At 39.0% G+C, this 20,765-nt stretch overlaps 1 protein-coding gene across 2 annotated transcripts in view; it reads left to right on the forward strand.

Annotated features, from left to right (window-relative positions):
- ITGB1 (integrin subunit beta 1) overlaps positions 1-18,884 on the forward strand; it is a 44,169-nt gene extending 25,285 nt beyond the window's left edge. The window contains exons 7-17 of one of the 2 annotated variants that reach the window (XM_017820212.1): positions 399-554; positions 1,498-1,593; positions 2,432-2,521; positions 3,242-3,382; positions 3,511-3,713; positions 5,649-5,887; positions 7,257-7,479; positions 8,276-8,508; positions 10,263-10,429; positions 11,184-11,264; positions 17,667-18,884. In XM_017820212.1, the coding sequence (XP_017675701.1) occupies positions 399-554; positions 1,498-1,593; positions 2,432-2,521; positions 3,242-3,382; positions 3,511-3,713; positions 5,649-5,887; positions 7,257-7,479; positions 8,276-8,508; positions 10,263-10,429; positions 11,184-11,258 (1,623 nt within the window). In that variant the 3' untranslated portion in view covers positions 11,259-11,264; positions 17,667-18,884. The remainder of the gene's footprint in view (positions 1-398; positions 555-1,497; positions 1,594-2,431; positions 2,522-3,241; positions 3,383-3,510; positions 3,714-5,648; positions 5,888-7,256; positions 7,480-8,275; positions 8,509-10,262; positions 10,430-11,183; positions 11,265-17,666) is intronic. The other variant, XM_017820214.1, reaches the window with a different exon arrangement.
- The last annotated feature ends 1,881 nt before the right edge of the window (positions 18,885-20,765 follow it).

Raw genomic sequence — 20,765 nt, forward strand, 5'->3', positions numbered from 1 at the left:
AGCAGTGCTGCTCACCAGCATTCCCTGTGCTCGGTCTGCGTGGCTGTGGCACAGGAGTGGACTTGGCATTAAAGAGCTGGACTGATGTGCCTGATTTCTAAAACCCTGTCGCTCTTCAGATACTCTAGTGAGAACTGAGCAGATCAAAGTCTGTCTCAAAAAGCATTTCTTGCCTTTGATGAAAAAGCTGCGGCAGATGTTTCGGAGCAGACATTTAATTAAATGCAAGCGCTCTCAAGGTTTGCGTGAATTAATGTTTTCCAGGGTGATACTTGTGCAGTGGGGCTTCTCTTAAGTCTGTCTACTTTTTCATGCATTTATCTCTCAAGTGTTGGTTCCCAATGCTATAAAATAAATTGGTACAAACTACCAAAAATCCATTTGTGTTTTTTCCCAAGGAACAAATTGGCTGGAGGAATGTTACAAGGCTACTAGTGTTTTCCACGGATGCTGGATTCCACTTTGCAGGAGATGGTAAACTTGGTGGAATTGTTTTACCAAATGATGGGAAATGTCATCTGGAAAATAACGTGTACACAATGAGCCACTATTACGTAAGTCTTAACCTCGTCTTCTAGGGAAATTAATATTTTGTGATGCTTAAGCTCAAAAACCTCATTAGGTCATCTGGTACAGTTTCGAACCACTACATCTTATGAACTTTACCTGTTTACCTCTATATTACATAAAGTGATTTTAGCTTAACTAAAGCAAATGTACAGGAATTAGTCCAGTCTTAATTGGAAAATTCCAAGAGATGGCAACTTTCACACTGATTTGTGCTGTTGGATTTTAACCTTTTTGATAACTAATAATCTTACATGTCCACTGTAGGATAATTGCAACGGCTATGTCCCATTATTTTACCATTTCACTAGTCTTTGTGTTTAGAATATTTTACTACTGTAAAACAGCATTTTGGACAGTTTAAGACTACTTGGAATTTTATGATGCAAAGTTTATGGTAAAAGTCTTGTTAGCATTGCCTTTGTTTATTGATAAGTAGATCAGACAAAAGGTGGAAAAAATATTTACTGGATGAGGTGAATACAATAAGCTTTACAAAGTTTGTGTGTTCCTATATTCTTAACTTTAAGTGAATATTGTTCAATAAAACCCTAAAATTAACTCAGTTTTATTTCATCTTTTCTTTATGAAGCAGTGTAAAAGGTAGTGGTTTTCAGGGAGGTAAGTCATATGGAAAACTACTGAAGGTAATTTTCTGAGAACATTGAGATTAAGGATTTAACTTGGAGACTTTGTATGGCAGGAAATAGGATAATGTCACTGTCAAGAAACACCTATCTTCATGGGGCATATATGGAATCAGTACCTGTTTGTTTTCAGAGGTTGTTTTGCTTTAGGAGTGTGACATGAGCTGGCTAGTTAGGAGTATATTTCTAAAGATTATTTGTATTTATGATGTCAGAGTATTTCTGATTGTTTTCTGGCAGTGTGTCCCAAATTTGAATTACATTTTATGCTTGATTTTTATAGGATTATCCCTCTATTGCTCATCTGGTACAGAAACTTAGTGAGAACAATATTCAGACAATCTTTGCTGTTACTGAAGAGTTTCAGGCAGTCTATAAGGTAAAGAAATTGCTCTGAAGTCATTGAAATTTCTTTATTTTAAATTAAAATAGTTGTGGAAGTAAGTGATGTGTAAGAAATATTTTGCTACTCATGTTTTTATTATTAAGCCATTTTTACTTGTTCACATCAAAAGTGACTGTGTGTGTAATATCCGGGGAAAGAGTGCCCTTTCTCCTTGCCACTTTTCAGACTTTACAGGTAGGAGGGAGTGGAGAGCACATTTGCAGTGCTAATTTTTGTGAACATTTTTACAGCAAAATAGCTGAGAGGGGTGTGGACACTGAATCAAGAGACACTCTTATGAAAGAACATATTTTGTCCCTTGTGGTCTATTTATATTCCCGATGTTTAAAATTAACTAAACGGCTGGATGTGATTGTGCAATAGGAAATAACTGTGTAAAGGAGGTGCATATTTTTCCTTGTTTTTACCTAACAAGGTGGTTTTTTGGTTTTGGGGGCTTTGTTTAAAGTGTATTCATATTGTTTTTTCTTTTTCTGTTGGAAAGAGATACCCTCCTATCTTTAATGTACTCCAAGTGTGGTTGGAGACATGTTGTACGTGGTAAACTTGTGCAAGAAAAGGTCTTAGTATTCTGTTACCAAATTTAGCATGAAAATTCAAAGGAGAAGAAAGGGCTGGGTATTTGTTTATGCAGGTAGTGCTGTGTATAACCTGAAAAATCTTGATGATCTCTGGCAACACTTCAACTTTTGAAGTACTTGATCTTGACTAGTTAATCCACTAACACATTGTATCACCATTTATACTACAAATTATACTTTGTTTGCTAGCAAGACTGTAATTTTGCTTCTGCTTTTGCAAATGTTGAAAGGAACTGAAAAATCTGATACCAAAATCAGCAGTGGGAACATTGTCTTCAAACTCCAGCAATGTGATTCAGCTGATCATTGATGCATACAATGTAAGTTCAGATTTTATTTGGGATGTATTAATTTTTCTTGCTCCTAAATTGTTATGAGTTTTTCAAGCAGACTCCAGAGTGGATTAGTTGGTATACTACACTATAAATATGCCCCGTTGCTGTAAAACCACATTAGATATTCAGACACTATGACAATAAGAGTTTAGATGACTAGAAAAATACACTCTTAAAGTCATTTAAAAGACATTAGAAAGAACAGTTATCAGCCACGTTTTCACTTTCAAAACATAAAAACCCACAAAACAACCAAAACCCACATTGTTCCTTCAACATCTCCACATCTTGCCTTGCTTCCAAGTGGAAGCAAAAAAAGCCGTTTTGCAACTTCTCGGTCCCAAAGGAGGTGTCTATATCAGCCTCAGGGACTCTTGGGCCCTGTTCCAAAGTATTGTCTTCATTGCTGTGTTGTGTAAATGAGCCCCATTTCTCCTTTGGAGTACACAGGGCAAACAAGTGCCTCCAATGTCTGTGGAAACCTGCCCTGACCCTGTATAACAGGGTTCAGACATGAGAAGGAGTCACCACAGAGTGACTTTGGGTAGCCTTGGGCTGGTGTTTCTTGGCACATTTCTTGGAACTTATATAATTCCAGTGTGCCCGTGGGATTGGTGCCTGACCATGCCTAGTTGTATAATGTCTTTTCTTCAGCAGAATGCATATGCAACTCAATTTGAAGTTAGCTAATAACTGTTGTTTTAGTCCCTTTCTTCAGAGGTTATCCTGGAAAACACTAAGCTACCAAAAGGAGTGACAATCAGTTATAAGTCTTTCTGCAAAAATGGAGTGAATGATACACAAGAAGATGGAAGGAAATGTTCTAACATTTCAATTGGAGATGAGGTAACTTACAGTATATGTGCTGCTACTCAAATACAAAATTCATTTAGTGTTCAACACAGCATTTCTTTTTAACAGTACAGACAAAACTCCTTTTAGTAATATGTCTCTCCATTTATTTTTCTTTGCAGGTTAGATTTGAGATTAACGTAACAGCTAACGAATGTCCAAAGAAAGAACAAAATGAAACAATTAAAATTAAACCACTAGGATTCACTGAAGAAGTGGAAATTAATCTCCAGTTCATCTGTGAGTGTCAGTGTCAAAGTGAAGGAGAACCTAATAGTCCAGCCTGCCACGAAGGAAATGGAACATTTGAATGTGGTGCATGCAGGTAAATAACGAGACATTTTGTTTATTTTTGCAAAAGACAACTATGAGCAAAATCTTTGTTTCCTTAATTAGGGTTTACTAATTTTTTTAATGAAAGGACAAGAATTACTGTTACAGGCCTATTTCTTTTAGGGTGTATTGAAATACTGCTGTATCTCTGCAAATAATCCTTATGCTGAAATTCATAGTATTGATCATTAGATCACCAGTATTGTACAAGTCACAATTCAAATTTGACTTTGAGTCAGTACTTTAAAGAGTATAGGTCTTATTGCTTTTTCCGTTTCTTTTAGTTTTGAGGTCTGTGCAATAGGGCAACATTATGGATTTATGGGAAAAAAATGTGATGTTTTTGCAAGTATTCATACTGATCTAATTATATGCTTCCAATATGACATTTCTTAATTTTGAGAAATTCAGATGTTTTCTAGTTTTTTGGTATGAGCTCCTACCAAGATTAACATCAGTTGTTTCACAGCAGGAAAGAGCAACACCTCATAAAAAACCACCTTTTGTTTTGTCCCTTCTCCCTGCTTTATTTTTAACCTCTTGGAGTCTTGTTTTAATGTTTCTTCTAATTGCATATATCTATAAAACTTTCAGAATATAAATAATTTTTTATGTACTTATGCCTCTGAAAGGTCTATTATTGCTCATCGTGAGGATTAGATTACAAATGTATTCCTTATTATGTATTTGAAAATTAAGTAAACCTCTATTCAATTTTCTGGAGTTAACACACAAATGAAAGCAGTGCAACATCTTAGAGTTTCAGTGGAGACTGGTTAAAGATCAACCTAGGAAGTCAAAAAGGTTTGATCCTTATTTTCTTCCCCAAGAAATCTACAACAAAAATGAAAACTGTTTCTTGGAAACCCTTGAGATGAGAATGGTAAGAGACAAATGGAATTAAGATCTTCTCTAGCAGAGCAAGATCTAGGACTTTGGAAGACTCCAAGTTTTTGGTTCCTGCTCAGTGAACTGTAATTGAAATAAAAGAATCCTCATTCCTCGTGGTTTAATATATGACTTAATAAAAACAAAGCAGAAGGTACTGACCTCACTCTTACAGGACTTTTGGTGTGAGATGGACTCACATCTGCCTGGTGAAGTATTGGTAGTTAACGAGATTCTGGAAAGACCAAGGTGTGGCCCCCTAACTGCTTGCTTAGTGTTCTGTAAGTTGAAGAATAAGCCATTTTGTATCCAGTATTATGGTCCATTGCCTCATTCTGCAGTCAATTTTTGATGTTCCTTTTAAAGAAGGAGAACAGATTTTCCCATCTTTCTGTAGAAAGACTTCTTATGCTTGGTGTCACTGTCTCTGGTGTCCCCGTGGTTTCACGTGGGCAAGAACAGGCCTGTGGGTAAGCACAGCCTTTTGTTTTTGTAACAGTAGCAGTTTCCCAGTGAACTGTTGACTCTGATGGACACCATATAACAATCTGGCAATCACTGATGGGAAGGAGAGCAACTTCCATTTGTTCATCAACATTTTAACCTTGATAATGAGAAGTGCTGATCCCCAAGGATCTTGGTTCAGCAGCTCTGAAGATCATCTGTTTAATTGCTGTTCATAGGAATCTTTTCACTGAAATATGACAGCAGCTACAGTGAACAGTCACTGTCACCTAAAAAATAATTACTGTTCTGTCACATGAGAAGCATTAGGAGTGATTATGTGACAATTTAGTTAGAGGTACTTTCTCACCTGGAATATCAGGTAAGATAATCAGCATAAGAGCAACTTAGTCCAGTTTGCTCCTTCAAGAATGGGTACATAGATGTCAGTTGGAAATCTCATTTGAAATTTAATTTGGAACATCCCTTGAGAGAGGATTCACTTTTACTCCTGTTCTCTGTGCATTTTTTGAGGACTTTTTATTGTGTGACTTTTAAATGGGGTTAAAATCTCAGTCATGTTTTTACCTTGCAGATGTAATGAAGGACGAATTGGAAGACTCTGTGAATGTAGTACAGATGAAGTAAATAGTGAGGATATGGATGCTTACTGCAGGAGAGAGAACAGTACAGAAATATGCAGTAATAATGGGGAATGCATCTGTGGACAATGCGTATGCAAGAAAAGAGAAAACACCAATGAAGTGTATTCTGGCAAATACTGTGAATGTGACAACTTCAACTGTGATCGATCGAATGGTTTGATTTGTGGAGGTGAGAAACTACTTTGGTTTTCTGCAGGCAAAGCTGGTCAGCAGCATACAAGTCTGTCATCTCTACCTAAGAGAGTAATTAGCTTAATCATAGCCACTTGATAACAGAGATGAGAGTATCCACAGGTTTAGTGATTGCAAACGTCTATTAATGAAACAGCCCTCTTACCAAACAGCATTTTAATACACATTTCACCTTTCTTGAATCACAGCTCCAGGAAGGATGTGAAGTGAACTTCACTTCTGCTGTTTTTTACAGAATTACCTTCAGATATTGTAGTAAAGAAAAAGTAGTAAAGAAAGCTGGCTCAGTATAACCACTGTGTCAATAGAAAGAGAGAATGACCTCAGCTTACTTGTAACCCAGAAAAACACCTTAAGCACTTGAAGCAAGACCTTGATGCCAGGTAATTCCTGAAATCAAAAGCAATTTAAAAAAATCATTCAGCGGCCAGTATCTAAGTTATTTTGCTGCATATATCTTTGTCCTATAACTTCCTTAGGTTGCTTTGCACATGGAAGTATCTGGTAGGACTGTAACTACTACCTCAGTTTTGTCTGTGATACAAAAATAGAACAGTGAAGCCACTGTAATGAGATACCTCATTACAGTAATGAGTAATGAGATACCTCATTCTGCTCAAAATACACTATTGCTTACCAGCTCCACAAAGGATGGGAGCAGTGGTGGTGGTGTTCCAAAATATATGGTGGCAGGTAAGTATTGACTGAAATACTTCATTCTCAGTGGAGAAGGAGGAGTGTGGCCAAAAAGCTTTTCATGTCATCTGGATCACCTTTCTGGAGATACAAGCCTCTTGGTTCCTGCACAGGGAGTGTGAGGAGCATGAAGTTGGGTTGGGTGCGTGAGGTCAGAAGTACAGCAGCTGAATGGTGGTGTCCTGTGGAGCCAAAGGTGGTTCATTTTTCTGTGTTCTGAAGTCTCAGTGCATTCCTCATCTTTTTAGGTCTTGCTTTATACGTTTGTTTAGTGATAGACATGAAGACAGAAGCGATCAATTTATCTTTATGCACACAAAGTTGTGAACTGAAGCAGTGCTGCAAAGCTCTCCACCCAGGGGATATGGTCAGCACACTATACTGTTGTTGATCAGATTTCCCTAGTCTTGTTCATGAAAGGAAATCCGAATGTAGGAGAATGGGAAAAGAGGAGAAATACCTGCAAGCGGTTTTTCAAGGAGCTAAAATTTATTTTGTACCTCTTAATTCGTTAGAGTCTTCATTATCTCTCTATAAGGGTTTCTTTTCCTTTTATCTGCCCTGAGATGGCGAACATTTATTTCTTACTGTCACAAATTTTATGTTTTATGTTATACTTGATTTCACTGAAATATCTTTCCAATGCACAGGAAATGGTATCTGCAAATGCAGAGTGTGCGAGTGTTTCCCCAACTTCACTGGCAGTGCCTGCGATTGTTCCTTGGATACTACACCATGTATGGCTTCTAATGGGCAGATTTGCAATGGAAGAGGAACCTGTGAATGTGGCACCTGCAATTGTACAGATCCCAAATTCCAAGGCCCCACATGTGAAATGTGTCAGACTTGCCTCGGTGTCTGTGCAGAGCACAAGTACGTACCTAGAACACCAAGCCCCAGCTTCTGTGCATTTGAGTTTGTGATACTTATATGTGAGGATTTTTAAAACAAAGCCTTTGATAGTTAAAACTTCAGCTAAGGTTTTTGCTTGAAACTTTTATTCTGAAATACTGTTGAAATAGACTAACCTGACTGTCAAAAACTGAACCTAGACCTGTGTGGGCCAGTGAAATTTGCATCCCTCCCTTTGGAAATCCAGATTTTTGGAAACGAAACGTTTTCTGCACGAAAACTTTGAAGTAAATTTGGGATTAGCAGCTGAGCTGATTCCTGTGCAGCTAATTTTGTGCTGAGAAAAAAACTTAGTCTTTTTAGTATAAAAATCCTGTTCAGTCTGCTTTTTTCAATGAGTTATTCAGAGTGATACCCCACTGTAAAGCTTGTCACTCAGTTTGTTCTTTTTAATCTGTGTCTCAGATACTGTTTCGGTCAATATCCTGTTCCTACACTGCCTTCTCTGAGAGTATTCATTTTCCAGGTAGAGGTGTTGAAAAAGTTTGGGGTTTTTTCTGCCTTTGAAGTTTGTGGGTCATCTGGGGAAAGAGGAATTTATTAAAGGGCTTTTGTTAATCCCAAGGTGCATAAGTGTTCTGACTGCTAAAAAGCAATGTCTTCCTTTATTTTTTCCTGACCTTTATGGCAAAAGGATTGTTTTTTCATGGTTTCTTTTTTTTCCCCATGTTTTCTCCTTTACATTTCTTTAAATTAAATGCTGGAAATCTGTCATGAACATATTAAAAAGCATTGCTTCTGGTCTGTACCTCCACAGGGACTGTGTTCAGTGCAGAGCTTTTGAAAAGGGGGAAAAGAAGGACACCTGTTCCCAGGAATGTATGCATTTCAATATGACTCTGGTAGAAAGCCGGGACAAGTTGCCGCAGCCCGGACAGCCCGATCCGTTGTCTCACTGCAAAGAGAAGGATGTTGATGACTGCTGGTTCTACTTCACATATTCTGTCAACTCGAATGGTGAAGCCAATGTCCATGTGGTGGAGACCCCAGGTATGAACCCCCCTTTGTTGTTAATTGTCCTAGTTAGATAAATTTTCACGATTTTTTTACCAAGTTTGTGCTACAGGTTATAAACAATTGTGTCTTTGAGGTTTTGTTGCTTTTTTTCTTTTCCTTTTCTTAATAATTCGGGACCAGTGTACATAAAATTGTGTACTATGCTGCAAACTGCTTGAATTATTTCATGCTGGCAGCCTTTGCTTTTGCTTAACTGAGGTACCTTCAATAATAGGTTCCAAAAGCCTTTTGCTTAGTTAATCCTTAATAGTTCAATCTTCTGGTACAAAAAAGCAAGAACAATTTTATAGCTCAATCAGTAATTTACCATTTATTTACCAAGACCATTGTTAGTCTGAATTACTGAATGTTGCATCTAATAGTGCAAAATTTCTGATTTTGTGCATTAGCAGTGTGTGGTCTCCTGATTTTTATAAGCCTGATATAAAATGCACACCTTAAAGGTTTGGTGCTGTATTCCACTCAAGGAATTTTCAGAATTGATCATTTGGGTGACCATCATTTAATACAGACCAGTGGCTCTTAGACATAAATACTGCTTCAATTCAGAATGTTTAAAATTCTCTACAAATGTAGTCCACGGTGTAGAAGAGAATCTTGAGCCCTGTCTCCTAGGGCAAGTCAAACACCTCTTGCACTTCTGGGGCCTGACCTTTTCTTCATGTATAAACTTCTGTTTCCTGAGCTCAGAGGTGAATCAAGCCCATCATGCACAAGGAGGCACCTTAATTCTGTGCCGTACAAGTGCTGAAGGAACCAGCTCTGGTCAGTAGAGGTGTATTCAGCGGAGCAGACACTTGTTCCTTACTGGTTCCCAAGGAATTCCTCTCATGACCCTTCCCCCTTCCTTCACCCTTGCAGAGGGCAGCTACAAAGATAAGGAGTCTGCAGTGGGGAAGGAAGCTTTGGTCTATTGACTGCACAGGAGTTGCATTTATTTGCTTCTGACTCCTTAACTTTGTGCATTGACCTCTGCAAAACCCTTTCTTCAGTTTGTGATTATTGAGAATTTTACATTAATAGTAGAGTTGGGTTTTAATTTGGAGGACTGTTATTTCTGTGTCAGTCACCATAAATCACTTTGCATCTGTATTACTCTTTTCAAGCATATAATTCACTTTTTTTGAAAGTATATGATATTTTTATCCAAATAAGATGTGCCTTTTTGTAAACTTGATTTCAGCAGATATCAGTTCCCTAGATGAGGAAATACCCTTAAAAAATAAAAATCTGTCTCGGAAGCAAAGTTATTGCTTATCTCTATATATTAACCACTAACAGCCATCTGAGGTAAAATGGGAAGCACCCTCTTTCTGTAACGCTGTGACAGAGCACATGGGGCCTGTTTTGCCAGTCTGTGTTTGTACTCCAGCCGGTTTATCCCTCCTGCACTACCTTTGACTTGTATGTTTAAAATACCATTGCCAGTTACTTTGCTCTAAATACTCTAGATCAATAGCTTAAGGGGTTAGCAGTATATTGACTTTATCATCAGAACAGAAGTTGTTCTATTGCTAAACTCAAACACAAATTAGAAGGATAAAAATAAGCTGGAATGTTACTGGATGTACATATTCCAAAAATTCTATTATTTGAAAGAAAAGTAGTATTGACATACCTGATATTCAAAATACTGTCTTCAGTACAAAATCAAATGTTAAAAGCATCTGGATATGCATTACCTTTACCATTTTGTAAAATCAAGTTTCCCTTGCCTTCTTCCCTAGAGTGCCCCAGCGGTCCTGACATCATTCCCATCGTAGCTGGTGTAGTTGCTGGAATTGTTCTTATTGGACTTGCATTATTATTGATTTGGAAGCTACTAATGATCATTCATGACAGAAGAGAATTTGCTAAATTCGAAAAGGAGAAGATGAATGCCAAGTGGGATACGGTAAGTCAAGAGGCTTCTCTCTGTATAAAAGCTGCAGTAGCAGAGGAGAATAGAAGGTTTTTGTTTATGTGGCTTAAGTGTTTCAGATTGTAACCAACCCCCTTAGAGTAGAACTACTTGAGTTAGAAAGGGGAGTAGTTACTTGGGTTTAAATAACATTTCAGAGAGAAAATGTGACAGCATAGTTCAGCTTTACAGTTCTACCGCACATAACAACATATTATTGAAATATTTATTAGAAAGATGAGTAACTTCTGTATAAACAGAGAAGAAACTTTTGTGCTCATTGAGGAGATCTTGTAAATACTCACACAGAGTTGAATGAGTAAATACTTATTGGGAGGCTTCAATAAAAGTCACAAAATCATGGCTGGTACTGGTGTGTTGAAATCTTCCCAACTCTTTGTCAGCAGAGAAGTGTGCAAGAAAAGCAAGCCCATGGTCTATAGGTTTTCATAGGCTACTGGTTGCTGCCTCTGGGAAATGTTAGGAACTTTCTAATCAAGAACCCCTTCAATACAGTTCTGTAGAAGGCAACTCCCATGTGTGCTTGATAAGAGAATACTTAAAAAAATGTCCAAGGAGGCCTTTTGGTTTTATTTAAGAAAATTAATTAATTCTGTTTTGAGTAAAACAAAATTACTAACACTTTTCTGTATATATATAGCATGATTTTTTTCAGTGATAGTTGAGAATGTTACTCTTTTTTTTCTCTTGTTGAATTATTCGATATTGACCATTTCTTTTACTTCAGCAAGAAAATCCAATATACAAGAGCCCTATTAACAATTTCAAGAATCCAAACTATGGACGTAAAGCTGGTCTCTAAGTCTCAGTTTGTATCTCCTTTCATTTTCTTTCTTTTTTTCCTCTTTGCATGTCACTTCAAACTCACTGTGTGTCACAGTCAGTTAATCACAGTTTATGTCTTACTCAGTTTATCTACTGCTGCTTTGAGTGTGGGGTTTTCAAGAATGCAGCTTGAAAATTTTTAACTGGTTTTGACAACTAGATTACTTACTTACTAATATTACCAATACTGGCTTAAACTATTCTACAAGTGATTATTTTTATTTTATTTTTTTGCTCAGTGTGTGAACAGCTCTTATATTGTGGAGAGACAGAGGGGGAGGCTTTGTCTTCTATTTCCTCAAATCAGCAGTCAGTTTGCTTTAATTTGATATATTTGCTAAGATAGATTAGATACTCGTAAGATGTCCCAGCCTATAAATGTCACTGGTTTTATTAGAATAACTCTGGGAACATTCAGAGTAGCCTTACAGATTTTTCCTTTTTTGTAAACTTCTTCATCTTATTAATCATAAAATGCATATACTCTACTAATTTTAAATTAAATATGCATCTTACTTTTTTTGTCGTTATTTCTATTGACACAGAAATATTGACACAGTGTTTCCACTTGTTTTCTTAAGTCCCTCCTAAACTCTACCTGAGCACCTCATTTCTGTTTGGAAATGCTGAGTTCAGTTTTCTATACACCCAACACACCAGGAGAAACAGCAGGATCCAGGAGAGCAAGTCAGTAAAGCAGAAGTAATGAGTAGTTACCTTTTGTAGACTTCAAGGTTTCACTTCCTTGGGTGCTCTAGGTGTTCTCCTCCTTCCCTGGGATCCCCAGCTGCTCAGGAAGGAATGAGAAAGGGAGGATGAGATAGGGAAGGGATGTCAGAAGAATACTGAGTGATAAGTAGTACAGAGATCAGATTAGAGGAAGGGGAATGAAGAAACTGGGAAGGCAGCACATCCCTTAAATATCCATAGATTTTCTTCAGAAGCCAGTGGAAAGGATGATCTCTATCTCTAATTTTGTACTGTCTGCTGTCTCCCTTTTTCAGTGTTGCACTCAAAAGATTTTGTAAAGAAAAAAATGAGGGGAGAAAGCAGGAATTGAGAGAATTTAGGTTTTTACTTGTTCTCACTGTGACAAAAATTCCAAAAAGTACTTTGTCTAGCATTCTGAGCCCTTCCTGATGAAATACACTTTCCTTTTCTCTTTGCGTTCGTTTCACTTTCCAGTGTGTCCAAAATAGATGGTAAAAACGTTCATTTTACTTGCTACATTGACCACATTCACTCCTTTTCATTTTTCTTCTCAGAGTCCATTATTCTGGGGAGGAAATTGAGTTCTTGGTCCTTTCTAACACTTCACATACTCCATCTGGTTAAGTCTCTGTTATCTGCCCTTCTGCTGTTCTCTTAGCTGTATACTTTCTGTTGCATGCAGGACAAGCATCTAACAAACCATATGTTGTGTAATTTCCATGCTCTCATTCTCTACTCTGTGCCTCTTCAGGATATAATGTCTTTAGTGCTACCAGTTCTCCTGAAAACGTATTTCCTGCAGAAAGCTTTCCTCTTGTGTAAATGGAGAGGTGGACTTCTGCCTTTTTGTTTCACTCAGATATGAGGATGAAAAGTCTGAAAGAGTGTGAGGTTTTTTAAACATGACTTTATCATTTTTGGATAGAAATATCAGAACTCTGGGGAGAAAGGGAGATGGGTTTAGATTTATCGACCCTAGAAAGGAGGAGGTCAATATTGGCAGAACAGGTGAGGCACAGGACATAAAAGAAAGTCCTCCTTTTCCCCATAGCTAAGATTTTCTGGTGGTTTTAGATTATTGCCAAAGCTTTTCATTTAAGTGAAGAGTTGCCTTGTATCACCAAGGCAAAAAAGTCATCTGAAATTCCATTACAAGAAAATTACATCGCAGTAGGTTCCCTGCTGTGCACATGTGTATAAAATTAAATTAGCTTTGTGCAAGTTGTGTGACCATTCCCTGGTCCCACAGCCATCATACACACACGGGCTGGAGCTCTGTGGTGAGGGAACTGCAGCACCTTGTCATGATCCAGGTGCCCAAGTACTTCCCTGGTGCTGGTCCCTGATGTTGCAAAGGACGTCACCGTGGCATCCTCGGGGCTGATGCTCGAGGCAGCTGGGTTGAACCATGTTTGCCCATGTTCTACCCCAATCAGCCATGAAAGCTTTGGTGCAATCATGCTTGGAACAAGTCTAAGAAAGGAGGAATTCCTTCTGGACTGAAAAGCTACATCACAAATTTAAAACCCAAACCTGCTATTTGTAGTGAATGCCATTTACCACTCCTGCTTGGGGATAGCTTGTGCATTGCTAAGCATCCTCAAACAGACTCCACATTCAGTCATCTTGCATTTCACAAGTGATAAATTCATTTATATGAGATACTAAATCTGTAGTAATTTGGCTAGCATAATTAGCAGCTACTGATAAGAATAAAAACCCCCAAACAATTCAAGGCACTAAAAATCAGAGGGATGTGTTCTCCTAACTTAGATTTTTATGTCTGTAACTTACCTTGCTGATCAATGATGAACATATGCTGAGTGTGGGAACAGAGATGCCATGTTTTCAGTTGCTTTCATATCAATTATTATATTCAATTAATCCTGATTTGTGGCACCAAAGATAGATAGAAACTGTATTAAACCACTTATTTTTTTCTTTCTTTATTTTTTTCTTTACTTTACAACTCAGTACCACTAGAGATGTAGCTGTAATCGCAGCTGGTGGCTATTTAGTAATGCAGCGCAAAGAGGGGATGTACATGGAATCCCAGCGGCGGTGCCCTCAGGGCTTTTCCCGCTGTTCCCACCGGGCTCCATCCCGGGAAAGGGCTGGAGCGGGGCGTGGCGCCCTCTGGCGGCCTCCCGGCCCCTGACCTGGGCCTCGCCTCTTTCCCTGGAGCCGCCGCGTGTCCGGGCGGACCGGCCCTGTATTCCTGCCAAATAGCGCTGGGTGTTGGTGGGAGCTGGAAATGGTCAGAACCAGCTCTTGAACAGTGCATGTGGATGAGTTTAAATACTCCGGAGTCCAGCTTCTTACAGTGGCCTAGCTCTTAAACCCACTGTGAAGGTGACTTAAGTGACTGTTGAAACAATAAGTCTCTGGAGAAAAAGGAAAAAGAAGGTGACTCAAACATCCTATATAATAGGTTCATCTTTATGCAGCACTGAACTGAACTGTTGTCCTCTGAACAGCCCATTCTAGTTGAAAGTGAATACTGTTGCAAAAACATAGCTCTTTATTCGTGGCTGAAAGTACTTTTTAAAAGTACCTTCATCTTTATTTTAATGTATGTCACTCAATCTTATATATAGTTATTGTTTTTAATTTTGGTTCAAGTGTGCATGGAGTTCTTAGTTATAGGGGCATGTGGTAAATGTGTTTTCCCTAACTTTGCATGCTTCAACCAGTGTGTTCTCTGCAGTGGCATAAAGAAAAAGGGTTTATTTAAAACCAGTAGTGTTTGTCTAAGACAGCAAGTTTGTTTTAGTGGCCATTTAAAAAACTGGGATGCTGCTAATCTTGGAAAGTTTATACCCTATGCCAGCTGTGAGGGGCCCTAAGCGAGATGAGCGTCATGCTGGATTAGTAGATATTTATTTTAATGATGAACTGTCTGCAGAAAACCCTGCCAAGCCAGGCCCAAGACAGGGTGATGGAGTATGGCTGGAACAGCCAGGGCTGCTGTTGTCTAACAGAAGAGAGCAGGGAAGGAATTGCAGATCCATCAGGTGCCTGTGTTGTGGTTATAGGCAGTAGAGCCTTAAGAGCCATTTAGCTGATCAAGTGTCAGGCTGAACAGTTGTGAATATTGACTAAATCTCCATTATTTGTAATGGGAACCAAGACACTCAGCTGACATATGGAGACACTTAGTCACGTGCTTTATTCAGTGACCTAAATCCTACTGTGTGCTTCTGAGAAGCACAAGTACAAGGGAAGGCAGGACAGTGTTTCAATATTCTTGTAAATAGGGCTTATGCTAAATAAAGAGCATGTAAATTTCAAAGTCTAACTTCAATTCAAAAGTATTGTAGTAAAAAATTTACAACCTTATTATGCAAATTGTATTTTAAGCCTGATTCCAGGTTCAGATTAGTTGTATGAATTCCACCTAGCAAATTTCTAAACTTTAGTCCTAACCTTTAGACCCATTCCTGCACTATTTGATAGAAGTTATCTCTCTTTTACAAACTAGAAAGTGTAAGCATATACCTTCCTTTTTGTGCTGGGGATAGTCTGTTTTGTAAACTGTTGAAGGTTAAAAGCACCATATAGCAAGTATTACATAATGCCTTGCCATGGAAGAGCTGTACAATAACTTCTAGTCTGCATATGACACAGCCTATTAAGCTCAAAGACTTTCTCTGCATCATAAACTTTACTGATTTATATTTATATTTTTAAGAATTCTCCATTAAAACTTGTCAAGGAAATAAACAATGTACATTGCCAAGAACTTTGAGACATAATGAGATACTTCAGTTGCAGATTAAATCCCTCATCCCTGCATGTTTTTCCAGTTTTGTTTACATCTTACTATTGCAAAGCTTTTTACTGAAAATATTGGGTTAGGTCATAATTTTGCATTGATTAATTAGTCTGGCTAAGAACTAATCACATCACACTATTTCTGTGATTTACAATAAAGAAAAGAACAACCAAACATAATTCCCCATCCATTTCCAGACCAGTAGCTGATACACTTTTAACTAAGACAGCATTTGCCTGGGAACTGCTAGAAGGAAGAAGGGTCTGTTACTCTTACACTGTATTTGTGAAGGACAGCCAGCACTGGACACCCAGTTCCTCCTTCATCTCTGTCTAGATGGCATTGACTCAGATCTTGAGAAGAGTGAACAGAGAACCTTGACTTCCATTGTCCAGCAATCCAGGTGCTGGTTGGACGAGTCTCTGGGGTCTAAGCAGGATTGGATACACCTCCTTGGTGTTTGCATGTTAAAGAAGCTGGCTTTGAGGAGAAATACCCTTTTCCTGTGAAAGGAACACAGCACCAGCTACACGGTCCTCCTCAGCAGCAGCTATGGTTGTTGGGGTAGCCCAGTTAACTTGACCAGGTCTTGCAAATAGAAGGCAACAAACTTCCCAGGAACTGTGACATGAAAATTTCACACCAAGTTAGTTACTTGCTTGCCTTGTCATTTCTGGCACATTCTGTGGTATTCCTAGTTGATTTTCCAGGTTTATGACCCTGAAAAGTAGACACCTGGTGTTTGTGTGTCCTTTGATTGACTGTAGGAAAGATTGGTTTAACCTGAAATGTTTTAAATGGTGTGTAACTTAATAGAGTTGAATTAATATGGTAATATAGGCCATCTCAGACCCGGGGGGGGGGGAACCTTAAAGGGAGAGAGATTCCCTTACTGCTGAAGGCGACCAGATACAGCCCTGGCCACAACAGCACTCCAGCTGACAACTGCACTGTGCTGAATTTTCTCAGGAATTATTTGTGTATGCGCAGAAGAGCTTCATGCTGGCAAACAACATTCATTTAGGTTGACGTTCAGGCTGTGATAAGGGCTCAGCACTGCAGCTCCAGGCTGTACCTCACAGTAGCCCTTTCTCCTGCAAAGATTTATCTGTTCATTTTCTGTTCAGTCTGTTCGTCTGAGGTGTACAAGGATGTCATAAATGGAGTAAGATTTACTGAGATAGAAGGAAACCTGGGAACAAAGGAAGCTTAAAATAAGCTTAATTTAGAGGTTTTTAAATCTCAGCAACAGCGATGTAAGCAGTTGTTCTGTAGGCTTGTCTCGTGTCAGTAGAAGTAATGTTTTTATTACAGCGTCTGCACCAATACAGAAGTTTCTTTGTTTTATCTGTGCATTTTGCCCATATGGGGGGTGGGGGGACCTGCAGAAATAAAATGAGAATGACAGGTACTGAATGTTCAATATAAATAGTGACTGTGTATTAGCAAAACACTAGAAGTCTTTCCGCTTTGTTTCTAGAATTAAATTGTAATGTGAGATAAGCTATTTAAATGCTTATTATAGCAGAGTGTGGTCTGTGGTCAGTCTCGGTGTCAAACAATGTTGTTTACAATACTACGCTTCCTTAAAAACACTACCCTGGACTGCAGAGCCCTGGGTGATGGCTCAGCCCTGAGATGAGCACAGAGGTTCAGCTGCCTCCGAGGAAGTGTGTGGTGCAAACAAAACAGGATCGTTCTAACCCTTTGCTTTATTGATCAGCTGCGCATGCCCTGGCTCAAGTTGTTAGAGGGAAAACTAGTTTGACTTGAGCTGTTTGTGTGTACAAATGAAACATTAATGGGGAATTTCTTAAGCTAGTTGTTACACCTCTTGCAAACACGTTGTTTTTTTCATCTCTTTAAATGTTAATATGAGTATTTTTTTTCTTTTTCTAGGGTGAAAATCCTATTTACAAGAGTGCAGTGACAACTGTGGTCAATCCTAAGTATGAGGGAAAATGAACACTGCTTGTATGACTTCACAACACTGTATGCAGCATAGCAATTTTTGTAGTCACAGTAAGATAGATTTAGGGCAAACTGCGGTGATTTTACTAATTCATTACATATAGGTTTGTTTTCCTGTGTGAAAATGTACCATATGTAATTTTTTACTTTTAATTTTATTTTATTTTTATTGCAAGTAAAAGTAATTGGTGCCAGAGGTTGGACAAAAAAAAAACTTGAGACTGTGTAGCCTAGACAGCCCAGGTCACGTGGTGCCTTTCTGACCTTTCCCATTCCCGTGCTGTGAATCCAGATCTTCTGCAGGGCACGATACTATATGGAATGACAGGGAGGGAAGGGATTAAAGCAATCAGCATGAGGGCTCTGCCTAGCCATTTAGTATTAAATTTTTTAGCTTTACAGGGAAATCAGGGCTTGAGTTTGCAGATGTAATTAAACTTATGTAGCATGGAACTGGTGAGTAATTGGTCTTCGAATTGCTAGATGTGTGATTAAGTACATGTTAAGTTGAGAAAGCTGGAAGTGGGCAGTATAAAAGACTGAAAAGTGTGTGCATACTTATCTTTGTTTTTGAAGTTGCTTATTGCCAGGTTATGGTTAAAATGAAAGTGTTTGAGAAGAATGTTAAGAGGGGAAAAAATAGCTTTAAAACACGTGCCATTACTGAAAAAGTTGCTGACTGGTAACTTGCTTAGTTTTATTTTGTAAATTCAAGCCCTGGGTGGCAGTATCATGAAGTACCTTACCAAGACATCCTCAGATCACCTAAGGGCCTTACGTGATGCTGTATCTTTATTCTGTAATGTTTTCTTTGAAAGCCTGGTGCTTTGTCACCCTTCTAACATTTTTAATGTATTTGGTTGCAATTCTTTTTGTAATATTTTTGTATCGACACAAGCTTTTTTTCCTTTTTTTTTAGCAGTCTTAGCTGTAAATTTGCCTTTACCCTGTAGCTAAGATTGCATAGTTTGTCATGTGATGAGTCACACATCATTCTTGACATGTGCCATGTACATTTGCCTCTGACCATTCAAACTGCATCATAGTCATATTCTTGTTTTAAGTGCCTTTTTCTGTTAACAGATGTTCACTTTTTACAGTGCTATTACTGAAGTTATTTATTAAATAAAAGTACCTTAAAATACTTGGATCTTGTCTCTTTATCTTGTAGAAGTTGATACTACTCAAAAAACCTGAGAATTTTGTCTGCACAAGAGGTAATAGACATTGTAATAATGCCAAATATGTCCTGAGAAGAGTTAAGTTGAAATGATCTTGGGTAACAAACAGGAGCTGTTGTATAAATGCCCAAAGGCCGGGTCAGCACTGTGTTACGTGCAGGGGCTGTGGATGTAAAGCCCCCGGCGTTCATTTGCGTGTGTGCTAAAGAAGTTCTGTAGTTTAATAACTACTCCAGCAAATGGGCTCTTTGGTTAATACTCTTTCACAACACATGGAAAACGGGAAAAAACACTGCATTTTGTAGGAAAATAAGGTCTTCTGAATTTTTTTTAAGAGTATAATGTTCTAGGTAGATTATCAAAGCACCTTTGTAATTAAATACATTCCTAAAGTATATTCCTGGAGTCTGTATGATTCCTTGGGGGTTTTTTAACTTTTGGTACTTCAGGTTATCCTGAGACACTATGGGGATCTGTTCTGAACAGCCCTGTTAACACCCATCTGAGGGCAGGAGGAGTCTGGTTTCCATGAAGTGGGAGGGGGGATCGGGGGAGAGGTTGGGCTCGGTGTGTGTGTGTCTGTCTGTCTGTCTCCATGTCTCTATGAGGGAAGCAACTGGAGATAAGAGGATTCAAGGGCTTGATACAAGGTAGACCCCACACGGTGGGATGTGCAAGGGGGCAGGTTTGCAGCAGCCACTGGAGCAGAGCAGGCACAGGTGGGAGCAGTGACGGAGAGCAGAGACTCAGGGGCAGCTGCTGGACAGACTGAGTGTGCCAACCCAGCCACAGGAGGGATGGGCACTGCAGGGATGTGTGCACTTCCCACTACTGGGCCTTCCTCCTGGGCAGTGGGAAAGGCGACAGGGAGGAGGCCCTTGGTCCTGTCCCTGTTTCCCCGAGTGCTGTACTCTGTCTGTGGTGCTCTGTGTGTGTGCATGGGTGTTCTGTGTACGTGAGGGTGCACCTGCCTGCACAGGCTCACTGGGAATACACCCTTCAGCTCACTACATGATGGACCTGGGGACACAGAGCTGCTGCAGTTCTTGCTTCCTTTGGCCTGCTGCGTTTGGCAAGAGGTACGTTTTCTGATGGTTGGTGCAAATGAGAGCAAACTCACTGATGGGAAGAAGCTGTGCCATGTACTGCTCTGGGTTGGTTCTTACATCATAAAATGCTCTTTCTGTATTGCCTTTCCACCTCAGGGAACCAAACCAGCCTGAGATACCATCTAACCTGGCACAAGATTAGATACCAGTGGGAGCTGCATCTGTATGTACAGCTCACGTTGTCTGTTCCTCTTCATGCTGACTTTACAGAACTGCAACTTGACTGTCTCCACAATAGATGAGATTTGGACATATGAATATTAACCTCCCTTCCTGGTGTTTCGGTCATTTCTCCAACAATACTGAGGATTTTCAATAGCTCCATAAGAAAAAAATGCAGAAATTTCTTCTAAACACATTCTGTATTATTTGGCCATGAAAACTGAGACAAAGCAGCTTGAACAAAAAAGATAATTTCTGACCTTTATGGCTGTAGCTTTGTCAACATTCTACAAATATTAATCCCAAATTTCTGGTTTGGACTGTATCAAAGTCCCCTTCGGATCTGTCTTTTTAACTCTCCATCTTTCCCAGACTGCAGAGAACACTGGAATCCTGAACTATCCAGAATTCATGTCCCACAAGAAGTTGACCTTTAGGAACATTGACCCCTATACAGCATTACCAGTCCTCTTAAATTAAGCAAATATTTAATTATGTGTGCATTAACCTGGTTGTGTCCACTCATTATGTTACATGTTCTGCAGTTTTCTTAACTAGTCTGGTTTCAAAATGCT

This window comes from Lepidothrix coronata, unplaced genomic scaffold, assembly GCF_001604755.1.
Source record: "Lepidothrix coronata isolate B3197 unplaced genomic scaffold, Lepidothrix_coronata-1.0 Scaffold80, whole genome shotgun sequence".
Taxonomy (NCBI): domain Eukaryota; kingdom Metazoa; phylum Chordata; class Aves; order Passeriformes; family Pipridae; genus Lepidothrix; species Lepidothrix coronata.